Source organism: Dioscorea cayenensis, chromosome 20, assembly GCF_009730915.1.
Source record: "Dioscorea cayenensis subsp. rotundata cultivar TDr96_F1 chromosome 20, TDr96_F1_v2_PseudoChromosome.rev07_lg8_w22 25.fasta, whole genome shotgun sequence".
NCBI lineage: Eukaryota > Viridiplantae > Streptophyta > Magnoliopsida > Dioscoreales > Dioscoreaceae > Dioscorea > Dioscorea cayenensis.
This window is the reverse complement of record NC_052490.1, coordinates 29,893,925-29,913,516: the sequence shown is the minus strand read 5'-3', so window position 1 is coordinate 29,913,516 and position 19,592 is coordinate 29,893,925. Positions and strand designations below refer to the sequence as shown.

The 19,592-nt window shown below is 34.5% G+C and overlaps 4 protein-coding genes across 6 annotated transcripts; 3 read left to right on the top strand and 1 right to left on the bottom strand.

The window, feature by feature from the left end:
• Positions 1 to 270: 270 nt before the first annotated feature.
• Positions 271 to 2,718, bottom strand: LOC120251199 (AP-4 complex subunit sigma). The gene is made up of 4 exons (XM_039259736.1): positions 2,507 to 2,718; positions 2,336 to 2,422; positions 681 to 749; positions 271 to 588 (listed from the first exon to the last, which is right to left on the bottom strand). Exons 1-4 carry the CDS (start codon positions 2,645 to 2,647, stop codon positions 454 to 456), a joined length of 432 nt encoding a protein of 143 aa, XP_039115670.1. The 5' UTR covers positions 2,648 to 2,718; the 3' UTR covers positions 271 to 453.
• A 1,262-nt stretch (positions 2,719 to 3,980) lies between these two features.
• Positions 3,981 to 5,234, top strand: LOC120251838 (acid phosphatase 1-like). 2 transcript variants are annotated; one of them, XM_039260495.1, is made up of 3 exons: positions 3,981 to 4,372; positions 4,595 to 4,804; positions 4,889 to 5,234. In XM_039260495.1, the coding sequence occupies exons 1-3, from the start codon at positions 3,993 to 3,995 to the stop codon at positions 5,064 to 5,066; spliced, it is 768 nt and encodes a 255-aa protein (XP_039116429.1). In that variant the 5' UTR covers positions 3,981 to 3,992; the 3' UTR covers positions 5,067 to 5,234. The 2 variants fall into 2 exon arrangements, with proteins under 2 accessions (XP_039116429.1, XP_039116428.1); XM_039260494.1 differs by having other exon boundaries at positions 4,589 to 4,804.
• A 3,946-nt stretch (positions 5,235 to 9,180) lies between these two features.
• LOC120251753 (phosphatidylglycerophosphate phosphatase PTPMT1-like) lies at positions 9,181 to 12,669 on the top strand. The gene is made up of 6 exons (XM_039260396.1): positions 9,181 to 9,812; positions 10,439 to 10,561; positions 11,070 to 11,163; positions 11,430 to 11,512; positions 11,691 to 11,780; positions 12,106 to 12,669. The coding sequence occupies exons 1-6, from the start codon at positions 9,627 to 9,629 to the stop codon at positions 12,382 to 12,384; spliced, it is 855 nt and encodes a 284-aa protein (XP_039116330.1). The 5' UTR covers positions 9,181 to 9,626; the 3' UTR covers positions 12,385 to 12,669.
• A 690-nt stretch (positions 12,670 to 13,359) lies between these two features.
• On the top strand, positions 13,360 to 19,041 carry LOC120251863 (endoribonuclease YBEY, chloroplastic-like). Of its 2 annotated transcripts, none has more exons than XM_039260518.1 (12): positions 13,360 to 13,814; positions 14,561 to 14,669; positions 14,952 to 15,010; positions 15,559 to 15,733; positions 15,842 to 15,925; positions 16,034 to 16,134; positions 16,431 to 16,523; positions 17,569 to 17,640; positions 17,846 to 17,965; positions 18,044 to 18,094; positions 18,395 to 18,583; positions 18,698 to 19,041. In XM_039260518.1, the coding sequence occupies exons 1-12, from the start codon at positions 13,443 to 13,445 to the stop codon at positions 18,863 to 18,865; spliced, it is 1,593 nt and encodes a 530-aa protein (XP_039116452.1). In that variant the 5' UTR covers positions 13,360 to 13,442; the 3' UTR covers positions 18,866 to 19,041. The 2 variants fall into 2 exon arrangements, with proteins under 2 accessions (XP_039116452.1, XP_039116451.1); XM_039260517.1 differs by having other exon boundaries at positions 14,561 to 14,812; positions 14,915 to 15,010.
• Positions 19,042 to 19,592: the final 551 nt, after the last annotated feature.

Genomic DNA, 19,592 nt, shown 5'->3' with positions numbered 1-19,592 from the left:
CTAGCTAGGTAACAGCCAATGAGGATTAACCATGGTTTATCAACCATTAACCATGATTAATTATCCTATGTTACAAGTCAATGCTTGTAAATGTGTATATGATAGTCTAACGTCTATTCAACTAAGTCAATTGTTAATTATTTCCTAATGTGGATTAGCTTCAAAGGAATCAATTATCAGCATCCATGCTCCAATGACAATGGAGGTAACAAACTTGCTAAATCCTCGGGTTAACGAAAAAAACATTTTAATATTAATTCAAGCATGATATTCAGACTACTGACGCTATTATCACTTATAAATGAAATAATAATACAACAGTCACAAGGATTGGATAATTTTATAGTGAAATTCTAATAGTCTCATGTCGATGAATCAAGTACGGAAAACTCAATTTTGTTTACATGCACCTGATGAGTACAACGAACTGGTTTCGGCAGAAGGGAGGCTTGACTAAGAAGTTTTGTCCATGAGCTGGATCGGTGTCAAGATGTTCTGCTTGTTTGTTTCGACAATGCAGCCGTTCATTACCATTTCTTCGAGCATGAAGTGTGCCTTCTCCAGATGGAACATGATATCAAGCTCGCACTGTGGAAGGATTGGATGATAATTGTATCACTTAAACTAGTGATTATGCAGAAGAAAGACAAATGCAGAGGATATTTAGTTTAAGGACATACCACATTGCCAAAATGGCGGTCCATGGTTTCAACCAAAAGATGTATGAATTCCAGAATTGCTAGTTCATTCTGCATAACACAATAAAGTTGGTGACAGAAAGCAATGCTAATCAAATTGAATTCATGCGTAGCAAGAAGGACAAAATTATCGAGCAGCATGCATAAATGCAATAATTAAAACCTTTTTATGGAATGGGGCATATTTAAATTCTCTGAATTATGTCTTGTTATGCAGGTTGTGCATCACACGACATTAATTCTGAAGTTCTTGAAGACTATGTGTGATGACTAATTTTTGGTTGGCCACAGTATAATACCATAATACAGGGAAAGAAAATGCTTCTAAAATTTCTTTACATCCTAAATCTTAGTAAGGGTGAAGGACTTGCAAATCAATGAGTTACATGTTACAAGTTCCACTGGTTGTTGATTGCCAATTTTGATCTAACGGCCAAAGTTTTGTATAAAAGGCAAAAGAAAAAGAAAAAGAGGCACCGATGCCTTGTTGACCTGAATGGTATCCATTCCTTTTACCCTAGTATGAGCACTGCCCTCTGAAGAATAATTATCTTCATCTCCAAATGATTCTTTGCCCATCTAATCTTCCAATGTCCTTTACTAGAACATTCTCACCAAAGCTAGTATGTTTAGCATGGAAAACATGGTTGAAAAAGGAAATAATTCCAAAGCAAAAGTAACTTATCTTTGACATGAGCAAATCATTCCTATGATTGTTGCCACCATTGTTATCACAATTGTAAATTAATCACTAAAAACCATCACGGACTTAAATACTTTTGAACCAATAGGTTACCACTTTTACAGCTAACTACTAAAGAAAATGGACAGCAATATCTTGATTGGAACTAATGTTTTTCCAAAGCATGAAGAGGAGAAATAAATAAATGATTCAAGTAGAGTAGGTTCATAAAACATAATCAGCTCTTAAGTCGTTACAATTTCTCCACAATTTCAACAAAAACTTCTCATTTTTCATCCATTTGAATAAGAATGACTGTCATGATTTGAATGTCAAACATGCACAAATATATCCTCTACACATAATTAAGAACTCAGCCATCAGAAACTCACTCACAAATGGAAAAACGACAAGTGCCAACTCGACAAAGAAAGATGTATAGCCTTGATAAAAGTACAGCCTGATCATTATTCTGACAGGATCAGACAACTAGAATTCTAAAATTTCAGCAACTAAATGAACAAAATCTACTCTCACAAACTAGGTGATCTTTTTTTTTTTTTTTTATATATACAAATAACAGGGAGGACAAACTATTTAACATCACTATTTCCATTTTAGATATCAATTCACTTCTCTCATGGATGTAAGAAACAATAGGCATATTCACAATGAACAACCACTTGGTCTAGTTACCAAACCAGGCAATATAATTTGCAAACCTAAAGCATCTCATCTACTCCTAAAACCATTCAATATCAAATCTTCTTCATCAATTAGCATTCAATGCCCAATCCTCTTCACATTCAAAACAAAAATGTATACAATCACACACTTTTAATGGGGCATCACCAGTGAAAAACAAAAAGAGAAGAACTTTCCAAACAAATAATCAAAATCAGGCAAAATCCAGCATAAAAATCAGAGAAATTCAGAGAAAAACACAACATTGTACCTCATCATTGTCAACTCCCACCAAGAAGAACAACGAAGCATACCGGCGGTAAACAACCTTGTAATTCCGATGCTCAACGAACGAGCACTGAAAAGAATAAAACAAACGAAAAATTCACAAAACGAAAGAGATCACAAACAGAAAGAGGAGATCAGATTGAAAGAAAGAGACCTGGTGCTCAGTGCGGGCAAGGCATTTCCGGACGATCTCGCCCTCAAGAGCACGGCGCTCGTCCAGCGTGAGGTACTCATAGTATTGCGCCAATCTCGTCTGGCCTTGCTTGTTCACCAGCAGCACGAATCGGATCCCCATCCTCCGTCGTCGTCGATGAACACCACCGCCGAGATCGAACAAACCGATCTATTTGATCTTCTCCGAGACATCGAAATCCACAGGGTTTTGTTTGATGAGTTTTTACTTGGGACCCCCTGAAAAATAACAAAATTACTTCCCACCCTGGTTCTTGAAATATTACTTTCCAACCCTTTCTTTAATTTTATTTGCTACAAAACCCAATGATTTTTTTTAATGTGCTTCTGCTAATTGGGTTAAATAATTCTTTACCGATTTATTTTATAAAACATTTTTACACTGAATTAAATAATCAATTATTTTTATTTTCTCTCCCTTTTTTTAATTCCTGTTTTAATTTTATCTCAAATAAAAGTTGGTTTAAGTTGGGAATAGCAGTGTCACTCTAAAATACTATCTCAAATAAAAACTGGTTTACGTTGGAAACTGGTTTACATTGAATAGTTAGTGATATGGGGAACCCCGCTCTTGAGGGTATCCTTGTTTTCTTTTATGTTTCCCAATGATGTTTTATGTATAATCCTCATTTTATTGCTAGTGAAATTCTTTGTATTTCATGTATCCAACTTGTTGTTTTATTTTTAACTACTTTATTTATAATTGATGTCCTTCAATGTCACTCTGTAGTTCATTTTAGTTTTTAGAATGAATGTGATTTATTTATATTTTTTAATAAAAAAATTAGTGGAAGTGAACTTGGGTGACTTAGACAATACTAGGAAACCGATAAGTCATTGACAAAAAAAAAAAAAAATTCAACTTGGTTATAATTAATTTTTACCTATTTATTGGCATAAAAATAATGAATAATTTCTACTATTTATATATATAAAAAAAATTTAGTAAAAATCTACGATTTATTTATTAAAATAATATGTATATATATTATAATACTAAATGAATTACGTATTAAAAGAAAAAGGAAGTCATTGTGACCCACCCAAAAACATTACAAAGATGTAAGTAGTAAAATAAAATTAAAGGAGGCAGTTGCTAAAAGCCCCCCACAAAATCCGAAATTATTTACACATCCTGTGCAAATGACAATTTTGCATTTACACCCCTGCAATGGACAGCCATATAGGATGCTTCTTGTTTCACTGATAATTTGCTGTAGTCCTCCCTGCAAGTACTAATGCATAAATTCAGATTGTTTTTTCCAGGAAATTCACAAGCACACAAAAATCATTCATCATAAAAACCATTTCCATTCCTCAAGCATTACATGAACATGCTGAAAAATACGAAAAATGCATTTCTAATGTGCACTCAAAGTTCCAAATTTATAAAGCCAAGCACTCTGCATCAGTTTCTGAAAGTGAAAACAAGTAAAGCAAAATCCAAAATGCAACTTATTCATCTTATGTTGCTCCTGTTCTTCATCCTTGCACCAACCACAATCTCGCAAACTCTTCTTCAAGTAACTCAAAATGACGGTCTGAATGAACCGAAGCCGCCTAACTTGATGTACTGCGAGAGTTGGCGATTAGCTGTCGAGACGAACAATGCCGGAGATTGGCATAAGATACCTCATCGATGCACTGATTTAGTGAAAGAGTATGTCAATGGACAGCAGTATATAACTGATTCCAAAGTGGTAGCAAGGCATGCTCAAGCTTATGCTAAGACAATTGTAGTAGCAAAGGATGGCAAAGATGTTTGGATATTCGATGTCGATGAAACACTCATTTCCAATATTCAGCATTATGCCATTGATGGATACAGGTATTAATTTTTTTTTTTTTTTAATGTACAATTGAAACTATGATTAGTTTCATTCAAGAAATGATAACTCTTTATTTTACAGTCCAACAATATAGTTTCCATGAATAAATGGTTTGATTCTTTGCTAAGTTCTGTTTCTAAATATTGATAATGGATGATGTCTAACACTTGAACAATGAATTTTATTAATTTGGAATGTTTCTTGATGAGTGAAACTTATAGATCAAAAGTAGACAATGAATCGGCATTTGAAAAATGGGCGCTATCGGCGAAAGCACCGGCGTTGCCGTGGAGCTTATGGTTGTACAAGAAACTACAAGGACTAGGATTTCATCTTGTGCTTTTGACAGGGAGAAAAGAAACACATCGGAATTCTACTGAACAAAACTTGATTTCTGCTGGTTATCATTCATGGAAAACACTAATTCTCAGGTAAAAAACAAAACAAAAAAAAAACACTCATTTTTCGGCATTCTTCAAATTAATAAAACCAATGTTTTGTATGATGAAATGCAGGAATTCTACTGAAACTGGGAAGACAGCACAAGAATACAAAGCATCAAAAAGAGCAGAGTTGGTGGGCAAAGGGTACAGGATTCATGGGAACTCTGGGGATCAATGGAGTGACTTGTTAGGATGGCCAGAAGCTAAGAGATCATTCAAAATACCAAACCCAATGTATCACATTCCATGAAAGAGCACATCAAACTTCATATATGGTCTTTTAGTTTGTTGAGAAATCATTCAGATCATCAATAAACTTGGCCTTCTTGCTGGAATTTCATATTCCAGACTGTAAATAATCATTACTTGTTGAAATAATTTATGAGAAATGAGTAAAGAGCAAAGGTTTTAGATTGATTAATAACTGTTTTGTGAATGTGTTATGTTTTTTTTTTTAATTGGACTAGTATGTTCATGTACATCTCAAATTCTCAATCATGTTTCAGAATAGAGTTTAATTCTTTGACTCCAGCATGAGAGTTAATAGTATTATTACTCCCCTGTTGTAGCGATTGTATAAATTATTTATTCATTTTTCAAAAGATATATATATATATATATATATAAGGGAATAATTAATAAAAATAAATTTCTAATGAAAAATGATAATTTTAGTGTTTATGACAATGATAATTAATAAATTAATTAAAAAATTTTGATGGTAATGAGACACTAAAAATGTAAAGGGTTTAAAGCTAAATCAAACATTAGTAAAAAAATATTCAATTTTAATTAATTATTAATTTTTCAATAAGATATTTTTAAATAATAAATATGTATTTGTTTATATTTTTAGAAGATTTAAACTCAATTGAACCAAACCGAATCAACTCTGATAAAACCGAATCGAACCGAACTGAACCGAATTCGGTTTATTGATGTGGGAGAGAAGTATTTCTTTTCCAAAGCGAGGTTGGGGACGGCGGAGCCATGGCGGCGGGGCGCAACCTCGCGCGGAGGAACGCGATGAGGTCGGGGCTGGTGGTCGTCGGAGCCATAGCATTCGGATACCTCTCTATCCAGGTAGGATTCAAGCCTTTCCTTGAACGCGCACAGGAATCCATGGAGAGATCTCAACCCCAACCCAAACTGGAGAGTGATCCATCGTCCCAGCTTTCCAGTGACGATGGATTCGTATCCAGTTTTAGTGAGGAAGAGAGATTGTAGCTTGAGAATGACTTCTGATCATCGAATTGAAGGTATGAGCTTGAACTCCCGATTCCCAAGTCGCCATCTTTTGGATTTTTAAATTTACTGTTGATGCTGTGATCTTGTAAATTTGTTGTAATTTTCCTTCAATTTAGTAGTGTGATACTGGTGTTGATGATTGATCCTTCGTTCTTGATGAATTGGACCAAAATGTATCACTTTGAAGAGCATTGTAGTAGGATAACTGATGGAAAATGCACTTGGTGACTGGAGTTTGAATGGAATGTATATTGACATCAGTCTCACTTGTTATTGAAATTGAAGGAAATTGAAGTATGGTCAGTGTATATTTGATAAAATGTTTGTTGGTATGACTCGAATTGTCGAACCAATTTGATTGGTGATTCTGAACAATGCAACCTGAAAATCTAATGAAATTTATATTGTAGTACTGAGTTCAATTAGAGTTAGGATTCAGACCAATTAGAATTAGGGTTTCTTAGTCACACGTCCTCATTTTTGTGAAGACGACAGAGTGAGTGACAAACAGTCATGGGACACTCATGAGTCATGAGTGAGAGTATTGCTATTTGTAATCCAAGAGGAAATTTTATTCTCTTTTATGTGTGAATTTTCTCTGATTTTGAAGTTTTTCATGTAAACTTTTGTGTCTTTCATTTTGTGTATTGTGATTACATTGTTGCTTTGATTGATTCAAGATTGTTCCGGTACTCTGAGTGCTATGTTTGTGATGCATGCTTGATTGGAATTAAAACAAGTAGCTATAACTTGTTACAATTCTGTTGATAGAGTGTTTACCAATTCAATCACTGTCTGCTGTGGAATATTTCGAAAGAAATGGACTATCTCGTGTGTAGAATGATCTAAATCTTGGCTGAAAATAGAGTTGGGTGTCTTTTTCTGCTTGTTTGGTTTGTTGTCATTTTACTCCACATTAATGTTAGAAAGAAGTTGTGATGGATGATATACTCGACTGCAATGAATGACTTAAGGGACGAAGAAGTTGAGAACTGGTCGTCTGTTTTCATATGTAATTTGAGTGGCTATAAGATTGATAATAAATGAAGAAAAAGGAATGGTCTTGATTAACTTCTCATTGAACAATACCATTTCCCTTATTAGCTTGAAAAATCAAGAGTTTTCTCTGAGTTCAATGCTGATTGCTGCTGATGAACATCATACACCTTCTTCATCACTAATGTTTGTTGTATAAGCCATGTAATGTAGTTGACTTAGATAATTTAACTTTTCTTTTAACTTTTGAGAAGATTAAGTAGTATTGCTCGCATGACATGCATGAATAAATGTCGTGTTCATTAAGCACACTGCTTGCTACGTCTTCGTGCATGCTTTGCCTTCATATTATAAAAATCGGTCAAAACCTTTTAGAGAAGCCAGAATTTGTGGTTACCTCTGCAATTAAGCTCAAGGATACACTAAACTGAACATCTTGACCTGAGAAATCAGTTAAATAAGAAACTCTGAAATTCTATAGATCTTGTGTGGAATTGGATATTTGGGTGCATATATTATAGTGAATATCAATATCTTTCTCTTGCTTAATTAGACCGTTACTTTGGTTAAACTTAAATGTTTCTTACTTTTTAATGTTATAAAAAGCATGTTTGACCTGCTCTGCTTGCATAATAAACATATTTCAGTGATATTAAATTATCATTCCTGATGCTCACCTGGTTTCTCGGTTGACTTGTGAAGGTAAAAACCAGTGAAGTACATGAGAATTATTGAGCCATGTTCGACCAAGCTTTTCTTGAAGCATCGGTATAAATTGTGCAACAAAGGGAGTCAGCTACTCTTAAAATTATGAATTAACAGGCAAAACTTTTGTTTTAATATTGCAAATATATGCATTTTTTTTTGTACAATTTTCAATATGAAAAACAGATATGGTATTGCAGTTAGCATTGTGGAAAATTGTGGAAAATATTGATTTATTCTGTTGCAGGTACCATTATTAAGGGGCATAAAAACAAGACCCCATATGTACAATGGGAAAAAAATAAAAAAATGAAAGGCATTATGTTGTACATTGTTCTTACATCATAATTGAACATTTTGCATGATATAAATATCAATAATTTTCATGACATGCCAAAGATAATAAATTTTGATAAGAATGGTGAGGGCTTTTTTTTTCTTTTCTTTTTTGATTTACATGCAATTGTCAAGAAAATGAGAGTTTCATGGGAATATTCTGAATATTCTTTTGATTTAGGTCCTGTGTTGCCATCTCACCTGAGAAATAAAAATGTTCAAATTCATCAGAGTTTTTGACTTTTTGAATTGTTATTTAGTTTAATAATTTAATTTAGAAGGGTTTCCTTGCCAATTCCTAAGATAATGAAATCACATCTCTTTTAATCAAACTTGTCATATTTCTTTAATTTCTTTATTTGACAACTCCTTTAACATTATTACATATTAAATATATTATTTTTATTTTAATATTTCTTAATTATATATATATATTTTATGAAATAGGAGTAAATCATGTTAAGAATATGAGTTATTTTTTTTATATATTTATGTTCTCACTTTATGTGATATACACGGTTGCAGAGTTAATCTCTCAATATATTTATATTTTTATTTTAATTAAACTAAATTTTAAATTTATTAATTTATCAGGACACGAATATTTTATGAAAAGGATCCGCCCGTAGCTGAAGAGGTGATTTGCAAGTATATATAAAGTGTTTTTGTGTTATAATTAAATAATAATAGTAAACAAAACTTAATCAATTGGATATAAATTTCAATAAATAAATAAATAAAACTCAGAGTTGGTGTGACCTGACTCACAGCTCAAACCTACAAATCTTCAACGTGGTCCCACCACATCCTATCTAAACCATGGTCCACCGGCAAGTTAAATTACTAAAATACCCATGGGCCCCACCTAATCAAGTTCAACCGCACCACAACCCTAACCGCCCCTTATCACTTTTCACATCCCATCACGTCCATTCAACGGATCCACATCGGATACACAGCAACGGTGGATATCACTCTGGAGTCGGTTAACAACAGTGTTCCGCGAGAACACTAGTAACACCTAAATTTAGGAACAAGAGGAAGAGCGTTTTCCAATTAAATAAATAAATAAATAAATAAATAAATCCAAGGCCTTTCTCAAAGCGTATGTGGGCATTGGAAGTGGAGAAGCTCGTCTTTATCGCTTCTTTTTCTAATCGTTGCTTCGAGTTCGCGATTTCATCGCTTTGCCATTCGATCAATTTCTGTTTTCTAGTAGATCGTGAGGTAGATCGACGGATTGCGTCTCGGAATCCGGAATCTCAGCGGCACCGGCTCTCGATCGAGTTATCTCTCGATCGGATCGGCCGAGGAATTGTGGATGATGTGTGTTCGGAGTTCGCCTTTGATTCTAAGGATTAGGGCAGCGTGGATCGGAGCTGATTGATGTTCTTGTTGCTGCTGTTGTTGTGGTTCGAGAAATTGATTGGGGATTGTGGGGATTTGGGGGGTTTAGGGTTTCGTTTTTTCTTTTCTTGGGGGTTTTATTTTTGATTGTTGAGTTTTCTTGGTTGGGATTTAGAGTATGAGTGTTTCAGTGCTGGAGGAAGGGGGATTGGAGGAGTCGGCTGGTCGGGAGATCGTGAGGGTCAACGCTAAGAGAGCGTTGGTTGGAGCTGGGGCACGGATTCTCTTTTATCCGACCTTGCTCTACAATGTTTTCCGGAACAAGCTTCAGCCGGAGTTCCGATGGTGGGATCAAGTTCATGAGGTCTTCAGCTTCTCCCTGATCTCTCAATCATCTCTAGTTTGGTTTTATTGATCCAAAATATATATATATATATATATATATATATATATATATTTTCTTGTGATTTGGCATCTGTTGATCAGTATGCTCTAAGATGAGTAATTCTGTTCCATATTTTAATTCTTTGATTATTGTTAAATGCCCGGTGAGGGCTTTCCCATGATGTTTGGGAATGAGATAATGCTTTAGCAATCCTATTAGATGTAAAAGTTGAAATCTTTTTATAGCTGAGAGGGAGTTATTTGCATTTTAAATGATAAAAAAATGATGCATCTATGGTGAAATGAGTGGGATATTGTGGAACATCAGGATACCTTCCAACATGGTGGTCTTGTTATACACATGCCTGTTTGGTAGTTTGGGGCTGGACATTGGAAGAATTTATGGCCCTCAGATTGATTAACAATTGTATTGTTTTATGTTCTTATTACTTGTTGAACATCTGCGTGTTGTATGTAGTAGCTTTGTATTGTGTTATCTCACTGTTAAATGCACTTATCATCGCTATGTTTCTCTTTGCTAATTAATATATTGATAATGTTGTGAGTAGGCACTTTGCTCATGTTGTCACTGTATTGATCTTGCAGTTTCTCTTGTTGGGAGCTGTTCCATTTCCTAAGGATGTACCTCGCCTCTTGCAGCTTGGTGTTCGTGGAGTAGTTACTTTGAATGAACCATATGAAACTTTAGTTCCATCATCTTTATATCAGGCAAGTGCCTCTTGTTAGAAATTAATTTCCTTTAAATTTTTCGCATGCTTACCATTTTACTATTTGGTTGATTCATCAATATAACTATAAATTTCCAGCCAGCCTGTGTCCGTATCTTGTGTCATTATTGTTTCCGCAATAACTTGTGGCATATTTCTTTCAAATAATCCTATGCATTTATTAGATGTTAATTATATGCATTAGTAATTGCTTGTCTTTTGCGTATTTTTTACGGTTGGAAACAGTTATTAATTCCTTATGTGATCTTATGGAAAAAAAAATGATGATTGCTTGTTTGGCGCTTATGGAATTCATTTTTTTTATTATTAGTTCTATTTTGATAGTACTCTTCAATGTTTGATTAATATCTAGAATTAATGTATTGTTAGGATAAGCTAATCTATGTTTTTATATATATATATATATATATATATATATATATTTAAGAATTTGGAAGTAATGTTCTCTCTTTTTTTTTACACTCGCAGTTGTTCTGTTCTGGTTTCAGGTTTATGGGATTGATCATCTTGTGATTCCAACAAGAGATTACCTTTTTGCTCCATCACTTGCAGACATATGCCGAGCAGTGGACTTTATTCATGGTAAGTGAATGACTTTTAATTGCTGGCTGCTTTGATGTAGTAGTATAAGGTATATGTTGTATTTGACTCCACCCTCTGGGTGATGCTTCATGATAAGAAATTTATAAAATCAATATAAGATTATACAATTACCATGTTAAATTTCTTGTATGTGAAATATGAAAATTAAGTGCAAGCTGGCTTTGTTTAACAAGGAACTTGTGCCTTGATCCCAGTGTCCCACACCATCATAATTATGCTGATCTATTTTATTTTTTCTTTTCCAGAGAATGCATCTTGTGGGAGAACTACATACGTTCATTGTAAAGCTGGGAGGGGACGAAGTACCACAATTGTCTTGTGTTACCTGGTATCTATTGAATTGCTATGTTTTTACCACTATCTTCTTCATCAATTAATCATCGAGCGTCAGCTTAGCTGATGAAATGTGCACTCCTACATAGTTTGTGAATAAGTAATAGATAATAAGATGTGTAATTCTCTCTAGGGATCAGTGGGATTGTTTCTGATATTTTTAAATGTCTCAGGTTAAGCATAAGAATATGACACCTTCAGCTGCTTTGGAATATGTACGGGCAATAAGATCTCGAGTGCTGTTGGCTCCTTCACAATGGAGGGTATGTGTTTATCTAGATCTTTTGTGCCCAAGAATGTTTATGATGTTTATTATTTACTTCACTGCTTCCTTTAATTTAAGAACCCATTGGACATGGGCAAGATCATGAAAAAGAGTAACATTGGTAGGTTGTGTGCGTGTGCGTGTGCGTGTGCGTGTCATGTCTCATAACATTTTGTTGTTGTAGAAATATAGGTCTTATTACTTCTAAATTCCAGTGTAAGTAACAAGGCCCATCTTTTCCAAATCTAGGGTTTGCTTCTGTTTTATTGTCTTGACCATCTTTCTTCTCACATTAATTTAATAACTAAATGTGATCTGCACAGGCTGTTCTGGAATATAGCAAACTAAAGTTCGAGTCCCCTGCAGTCAGAACCCGAACACCGCCAAGTTCTCCCCTGGGGGATGAAGTATTGATCACCGAAGCTGATCTTGAAGGATACGAGAGTGGCAAAGATTCCCGCAAGGATCTTAACATCTCCCTGTACAGGTCATCTCTAGCCAAGCCCATGATCGCGAGGCTTTCATGCCTCTTTACCTCTTTGAAGGTTTCTAGCAGCTGCCCGCCTGTTGCTAGCCAACTTCCAGAGATAAAAGCTTGCTAGTTCGCTCATCTGAATAACCGAAGAAGGAGAAGAAATGCGCCTCTGGTAGAGAATAAAATGAGGCAATGAAAGAAGAGCAAATATGCTCTTCATCTTCTTCTTCTATGAGCCAACTTGGAAAGGAGAAACTTTTTCATTCTCTATTTTCTTTGTTCTTGTTTTCATGAAGTACATTTGCAAAGAAACGTTGAGGCGACTATATATATATATATGTACAAGAGTTAAGAGAGTCACCTCTTTATTTGGCTCTGTTTTCCTTAACCTCCTTCTCCAGTTGCCATTTCACAGAGGCTTACTCACTAGTTTAATGTTGTCTGGAGTATCTTTTTCATTTCTCTAAAGCTTATTAACATAAGAAACGATTCCGTAGTTATTTTTTTCCTGTATACTCCAGTGATGCAAGTGTTTTTTTTGTATGTATATATTGCTTAGACAATGAAAATTTTCTTTAAAATTCCTCTACTTTAAAACATCTTTCGATTGAATTATATAGATATTCATGATTATATTGTAAGTATAAAGCAAATATATAAATAATTTAAAAAAATGGAAGTAATTATATCAAATGTTTTGGATTATGTTTCATCACTTTTTTTTTTTCTTCTATTACTTAATGACTTATTTACAACATAAAAGATATTTATAGGCATTCCAGAGTTGACAAAATATATTGATAGGTGAAATAATAATAATATTAGTATTTGTTACAGTAAAGTATAGGTATTGTTACAGTAACGCCGATTGCTACCGTGTCATCGTCGATTGCTATAGAAGCATCAATTATTTTTATAGTATTCATAACTCGTTCAAAAATTTCGAGCAGTTTAAACACACAAATTTCTCTATTGATTTTACATTCATCCATCAATTTCATAAACAAGAAAGCTAAAAGTTTGTTTAATTTGACTTCATAACCCTACTTAACCCAAAACCATGAAGTTGGGTCCAATCCAATACAAATCGGTTTAACCAAAACAAAGCAATAGAAACTCTCTCTCTCTCTCTCTCTCTCTCTCTCTCTTCCCGCTGCTCTTTCGCCGCCGATCTCCGCCACGCAAATGGCGAAGAGCGTGGCCGGCGCCGCGTTCCTTATCGCCTCCAGACCTCGCCTTCTTTACTCTCTTCCATCGATCTCCTCGGCACTCTCGTCGACCTTACCGAGAACGTCGCCCATCCCGTCCACTTCCCCTTCCCCTTCCCTCGTTCCCTTCCCTCTCTTCTCTTCCAAAACCCAGTGGAGATGTTTCCGTATCCCCACTCTTTGTTCTCAATCTCCTGGTCCGTTCTCGGGCTTCTTCGCCACCCTCCGTGGATTTCGTAAACTGAGGCGGCGGCCTGCGGTGAAGAAGCAGCCTCCTCAGGAGAAGCAAGTCGAGCTCAAAGTCAATATCTGCATCGAAGAGCAAATGCCTGACGATCCTGAAATTCTGGTATGGTTTTGATGTTGGACTGCGTTGTTTCTACTCTAAAGTGCTCGTTTTTACAGCTTTTTTGTTTTGCTGAAAATGGATAAAGATTGAAGCTTTAGAAAGTTTTCCCATGAAGGAACTGGATTTTTTGTTTCGGTTGTTGCTTCTTTGGTTTGTGGTGTTCTTTGCGCGCTCTTCCTGTTCTCTTTTGGCTATCTGTTCTGTGTTAGATAACAGTTCTCAGCTTAGTCTTTGCACCTATATTTTTGTATTGGAAGTAGAGTCAGTGCATGTGGATATATTCGTAGCATTGAGTTTATCTTATCTTAGTGATGCTATTATCTGTGCTATTGAAACTTATATTGGGTTTGCTGCCCTTTTCTCTATGTTAGGGAATTGTAATCAAACAAATTTGAAGTGTATCATGCTCACCATATTTCCCATTTATCAGGCAAACTTCTCTCAATATGGACTCTTAATGCTGGAAACATATTCTGAGTTAAATCATTTTGAATTGTATCACGCTTGGTATTCTTTTATTTTGTTCTCGTGTTATCACAGACACAGTTTTATGGTATTTCTATGGTTGTGAAAGACAACTTTTTCAAGTACCATACAAGTTGATGGTTTTTAAAATTTGGAATATTTGATGTTCCATTCATACACTTGTCTGATTGCCCATGTAATCTTTTTTTTTTTTTTTAATGAATTTGTCTCTAATTTTGCTTTTTCACATTATTCTGACAGTTTCTTTTTATTACTTTCAGAGCATAGCAGAAATGCTTAGGTTGAATGTTCCCATGGCGATGAAGATTGCACTTGATGGCCTTAAGGATTCAGAGTATAAAACCAGGGATACTTCTATAAATGATGTTGGTAAATATGAAAAGATTGAGATATCTTTGTTGCTTTGCAATGACAATTTTATTAGTAAACTAAATAAAGAATGGAGAGGCGAAGACTGTGCTACAGATGTTCTGTCAATGCCACAGCATATTCCTGAACTTGATATTCCCATTGTAAGAAAACATACTTAGGTCAGATGGCATATAGTTTTATCCTTTCCTCTGTATTTTACTAACTATCTCTTCTACTTATATGTAATCTGTTCACTCATGTAGTTAATGTTAGGTGATATCATAATCTCTGTTGAAACAGCTGCTCGAAAAGCTGAGGCAAGAGGCCAAATTCTTATTGATGAAATTCGGATGCTCATGGTAATTCTACCTCCTTTCTTCATGTTTAGTACTTTATGCGATTATTTGATGTGCTTTATCCGGGGAATTCCATTTTGGTCTACAAAAATTTAATTCTTATTGTTAAAGAATTGTGGTCCTACTTACATCTTTATGGTTCTAAATTTCATATGCTGCATTGATAAAGTTATAACTGTTGGCATGTGCATGTTGACTATCATTTTACCGCTTTGAGAATGCATGTGTATACTGGACCTTGCAATATACTGGCACATGAGTTGATTTTTTTTATTCAAGGAATAGCTAAGAGATCTAGCACATCAAATAAACAGGAAAAAAGTTGTATGTATCTTATATTAAATGAGTAACCTATTTCTTTGAAGATTGAGCTCAGGTAAAGAATGGAGTTCAAGTTAAATGTTGAACTTAATCAATTATCTGGAACTTCAATAGTTTCGTCCCATATTAATGGAGTAGACAAAATATCCAAGCTCTCTTCATGTGTTTCTATTCATATTAAGCCACTAGCTAGTGAATAAGTGTTACGCATTAACTCCACCATCTTCCAGATTCATGGTCTATTGCACCTTCTGGGTTTTGATGATGAGATAAGTGATGAAGCTGAAGCAGAAATGGAGAAAGAAGAAGAACTAGTTTTGAAGAGTCTTGGGTGGAAAGGGAAAGGTTTAATTAAGAGTGCACGTGATGTCAATGTCAGACAGATTCAGGCAGGACGATCAGATGGTATGTTTTGGGTTATGAGTCCAAGGTTTGCTAACAGCACGCATGATTGAATTATATTTGAGTTGTCAAACTTTATAGAAGGGCCTGATAGTTTGAAAATTTTATCAGGGAATGCCATCAACGAAACCGAGAGAGCTGGTAGCCTGCGGTTTTATAAACCAAAATTCAGATATATCTTCTGTAATATGGATGGTAAGCTGGGATAGCATTCAATGAGTTTGTTATGTTTCATGTCTTTGATGTTTGAATTTTTGGCTGATCCTTTTACTATTTTCACTAAGCGTTGTTTCTGTTTCTAAGGTACACTTTTGAACAGTAGAAGTCAAATTAGTACAGAAAATGCTGAAGCTCTAAGGGAAGCTATTTCAAGAGGAGTAAACATTGTGTTTGCTACTGGAAAGGTTAGGTTAACTTTTGCTCTCTTTTCTACTTTGGTCTACTTGTGATATTTTTTGAGGATGTGCAATTACTTAGTAGCAATACAGTTTTTTAACGCTTCCCTTCTTCCGGGGAACATGAAGGCATACTCTGCTTAGTCAAAGAAAAAGCAGTCTATAGAGGGAATTATGATTCAGATAATGCCTACTGCCAGATTTCAGTTTTTACAATTTTGTAATTATCTAATCATGATCATGTTTGTTAAAGTTTTGATTGTAATTGCTGATCAATTTATCTAACATGATTTATTTTGTTGCAGACTCGTCCAGCTGTTATAAGTGCTCTAAAGGTGGTTAGCCTGGTCGGAAAAGGTGGTGTTGTTTCTGAGGTTTCGCCTGGTATCTTCTTACAGGTTCTCTTCTGACTTTTTCCCAATCGTTTTTCTTTCAAAATGGAAAGCCTAGCAATCTTAGCTCCACCCAAGCCGCTTTGGCAATTGTGAAAATATAAGCATGTTTAATGGGCTACTGCAGTGCTATCATGTGATTATGCTCTGGTAAAATTATTCTCTGTGGCAGAAGCAACGTATGAAACTACGAACTTATTGTATAGTACTTTCTTGAAAGATTTAGCTCCTGTGCTTTACATTTCTTTCCTGCGCAAGAAGATTAGCGTTTAACCAATTCTGTTTGAGAAAATTTGGCAATGCTTGTGCTTCTAGTTCAGTGGAGTTTGCTATGGATCTTGCTACAAGTCTGTTTGTAACATGTATATCATTGATTAAAAAAAGATAAAAGATAAAATATGCTAATGAAATATATAATATGTGAGAAAGGACAGAGAAGCATGGTAAATAATTGTTGCTGTCTGGTTGTCGTCATCCCAAGCTGCTGTAAATGATGCCCATACTACTGAAGTCTTAACATATGCCCCAAGAAGTTTTTATATAGATATACATACTTTTTTTTTTGGCTGGTGTATTTTTAGGGTCTGGTCTAATTTTCTTTTGATTTCTGAATCATCACAGCATGAAGACCGGGTTAATTTTTTAGCAAGGTACTAAACTATGGTCATTTTTCATTATGGCATTCGAACTTCAATTTGAATCAAAATAGTTACCCAACTTCAATTTTGTTTTACAAGGTGATTACCTGAGAGATTCTGACCTATTTTTTTAATGATATAGATGCCGAAAATTCTCTATCAACATATGCATGACACACTTTTTGCCCAATTGGCAATTTCATTTCAGATGTTCATAGAAATTTGTAATATCAAATCATCAAAAATAGGCCAAAATCTCTTTGGTGACCATCCAGTGAAACAAAATTAAAATTGGGTAATCATTTTTATTCAAATTAAAGTCTGGACCCCAAAATAAAAGCGTGTCATAGTTTGGTACCTATCAAAAAATTTACCCCATGAAGACCATTTATGTTCTTTCTTCTTGTTTTCAGGGCTCACTTGTTTATGGGAGACAAGGGGGTGAGATTTTCAGGAGAAGTTTAGGCCAAAATATTTGTAGAGAGGTAAATTGTTGTTGTTGTTGTTGTTTTTCATATATTCACGCACTTCTCAACTTTGACTTAAATTTTAGAAATAATATCCTTCAGGAGTTTGCTATGTATCTCTTTATCACACAACCGCATTTGAGTGATTCTAAAACATTTTGAGATATGTTTAATAGAAAGGCGATGTTTGTGCAAAGTTATGTACTTGATGTTTTTACCACAGGCTTTTTTATATTCTTTGGAGCATGAAGTTCCTCTAATAGCATTTTCCCAGGACAGATGTCTAACTTTATTTGAGCACCCTTTGGTAGATTCGCTGCATTTGGATTATCATGAACCAAAGGTATGGTAGGTTATAAACAAGAGAGTATGTTTTACTGCAAATTCTATGCACACTTTGGTTAAGAATTTCTTCATGCAGGCCGAGGTGATGCCTTCAGTTGAGCACCTTCTGGCCACCGCAGATATACAGGTTCACACCGATCTAAATTTTACTCTTATATTCGGAGTAAAATACTTTTAGCTTATACATATTTATCTGCTAGAAATGCTCCAAATCATATTGCATTTTAAAATAGAAACTCGTGGTTGACCAAGGCTTCACAAAATTTTTTCTTAGATTCCAGAATGAATTGTTAGAAGTAAAATTTTGAGAAATTATTGTCACGAAATTGCTCTTCCATGAAGTTTGTTGTTGCTACGTTCTAAGTCCTGCATATTCAAAAGAATTTCAAACCGAAGGTTACGTCATTGATAGTTTCTCATGTCACAGAAACTGGTCTTTCTCGATACTGTTGAGGGAATTTCATCTACTCTGCGACCGTATTTCATAAAAGCCACCGAAGGTTGGGCGGGTATAGTCCAAGCACAACCAGGTATGCTTGAAATTGTTCCTGCTGGAATTTCAAAAGGCACTGGGGTTAAAATGCTACTGGATCACCTCGGCATACCTGCTAAAGAGGTATGTTCCAACCAAAACTATACAAAATATTATCAGTTGCACTCGTACTAAACCTTATTCGATCTCTTAAAAATTTAGTTTTGTCTTTAAAAGGCTATATATCTGCAAAAACAGATTATGGCTATCGGTGATGGAGAGAATGATGTTGAGATGCTTCAATTAGCATCACTAGCCGTTGCGCTTGAAAACGGATCAGATCAAGCTAAAGCCGTGGCTGACGTGATTGGAGAATCGAACAATGAACATGGTGTCGCAAAGGCTATTTATCAGTATGCTTTCTAAACGCAATGAAATTCAACCTATGGTTCAAGTTCTGGCGAACGATTATGTTCGGCATCGAATCGATTGAACTGATTTTTATTCAATTAACTTCAAGGAAATTAACCTCTTGTTGCAGTGTCAACTAAAAAAGAATAATGTCGCGAAACTTTATTAATGGTATTTATATTTTTTGTGCACATTGAAATCTTGTCTTTGGTTTTTCATCTGTCAGTGTATTAGGTGGTTCTCTGTTATGTATTAGTCCTTGATATTTATTTCTTCCAACCTTAATCATCATTAATACAAAATTCTAGTTATATCATGTTTTCTTTTTTTTTTCTTTTTTTTTATTTTAATATATCTTGGCCTCCTTCTTTTTCTTAAGGCATCTAATAATTACTGTTTGCTACTTATAATAATTAATGATATCTTACGATAGTTAATAGTATGAAATAATACTATTAAATCATGATTTTTAATGTTTTTAGATTTTAAAAAATAAAAAAAGTTTACAAAATATATTTTAAAGTAAATATATAATTTTTAAAAAATATTTATATTGAAAAATACTGTAATCAAATATTTTTTTATATTTAAATTAATTTTTTGTTAAATCATCAAAAAATATATATATATATATAAACTAGTTGCGGATTAAAAAAATATTAAAAAATTATTACTTTTGTAATAATTAGACGGTAAGACATTAGATTTCTGTATAGACACTTGAGAGGACTCGATTTTATTA

Excerpts from the sequence above, each read along its gene's own strand:
- LOC120251199 (XM_039259736.1), bottom strand. The coding sequence starts at position 2,647 with ATGGGGATCCGATTCGTGCTGCTGGTGAACAAGCAAGGCCAGACGAGA. Across the intron at positions 750-2,335 it reads TGGGAGTTGACAATGATGAG|AATGAACTAGCAATTCTGGA; the intron begins GTACAATGTTGT and ends TGTGTTATGCAG. Across the intron at positions 589-680 it reads ACCGCCATTTTGGCAATGTG|TGCGAGCTTGATATCATGTT; the intron begins GTATGTCCTTAA and ends ATCCTTCCACAG.
- LOC120251753 (XM_039260396.1), top strand. The coding sequence starts at position 9,627 with ATGAGTGTTTCAGTGCTGGAGGAAGGGGGATTGGAGGAGTCGGCTGGT. Across the intron at positions 11,513-11,690 it reads CAATTGTCTTGTGTTACCTG|GTTAAGCATAAGAATATGAC; the intron begins GTATCTATTGAA and ends TAAATGTCTCAG. Across the intron at positions 11,781-12,105 it reads TGGCTCCTTCACAATGGAGG|GCTGTTCTGGAATATAGCAA; the intron begins GTATGTGTTTAT and ends TGATCTGCACAG.
- LOC120251863 (XM_039260517.1), top strand. The coding sequence starts at position 13,443 with ATGGCGAAGAGCGTGGCCGGCGCCGCGTTCCTTATCGCCTCCAGACCT. Across the intron at positions 13,815-14,560 it reads CTGACGATCCTGAAATTCTG|AGCATAGCAGAAATGCTTAG; the intron begins GTATGGTTTTGA and ends TATTACTTTCAG. Across the intron at positions 15,011-15,558 it reads ATGAAATTCGGATGCTCATG|ATTCATGGTCTATTGCACCT; the intron begins GTAATTCTACCT and ends ACCATCTTCCAG.
- LOC120251838 (XM_039260494.1), top strand. The coding sequence starts at position 3,993 with ATGCAACTTATTCATCTTATGTTGCTCCTGTTCTTCATCCTTGCACCA. Across the intron at positions 4,373-4,588 it reads TATGCCATTGATGGATACAG|TTATAGATCAAAAGTAGACA; the intron begins GTATTAATTTTT and ends GATGAGTGAAAC. Across the intron at positions 4,805-4,888 it reads TGGAAAACACTAATTCTCAG|GAATTCTACTGAAACTGGGA; the intron begins GTAAAAAACAAA and ends GATGAAATGCAG.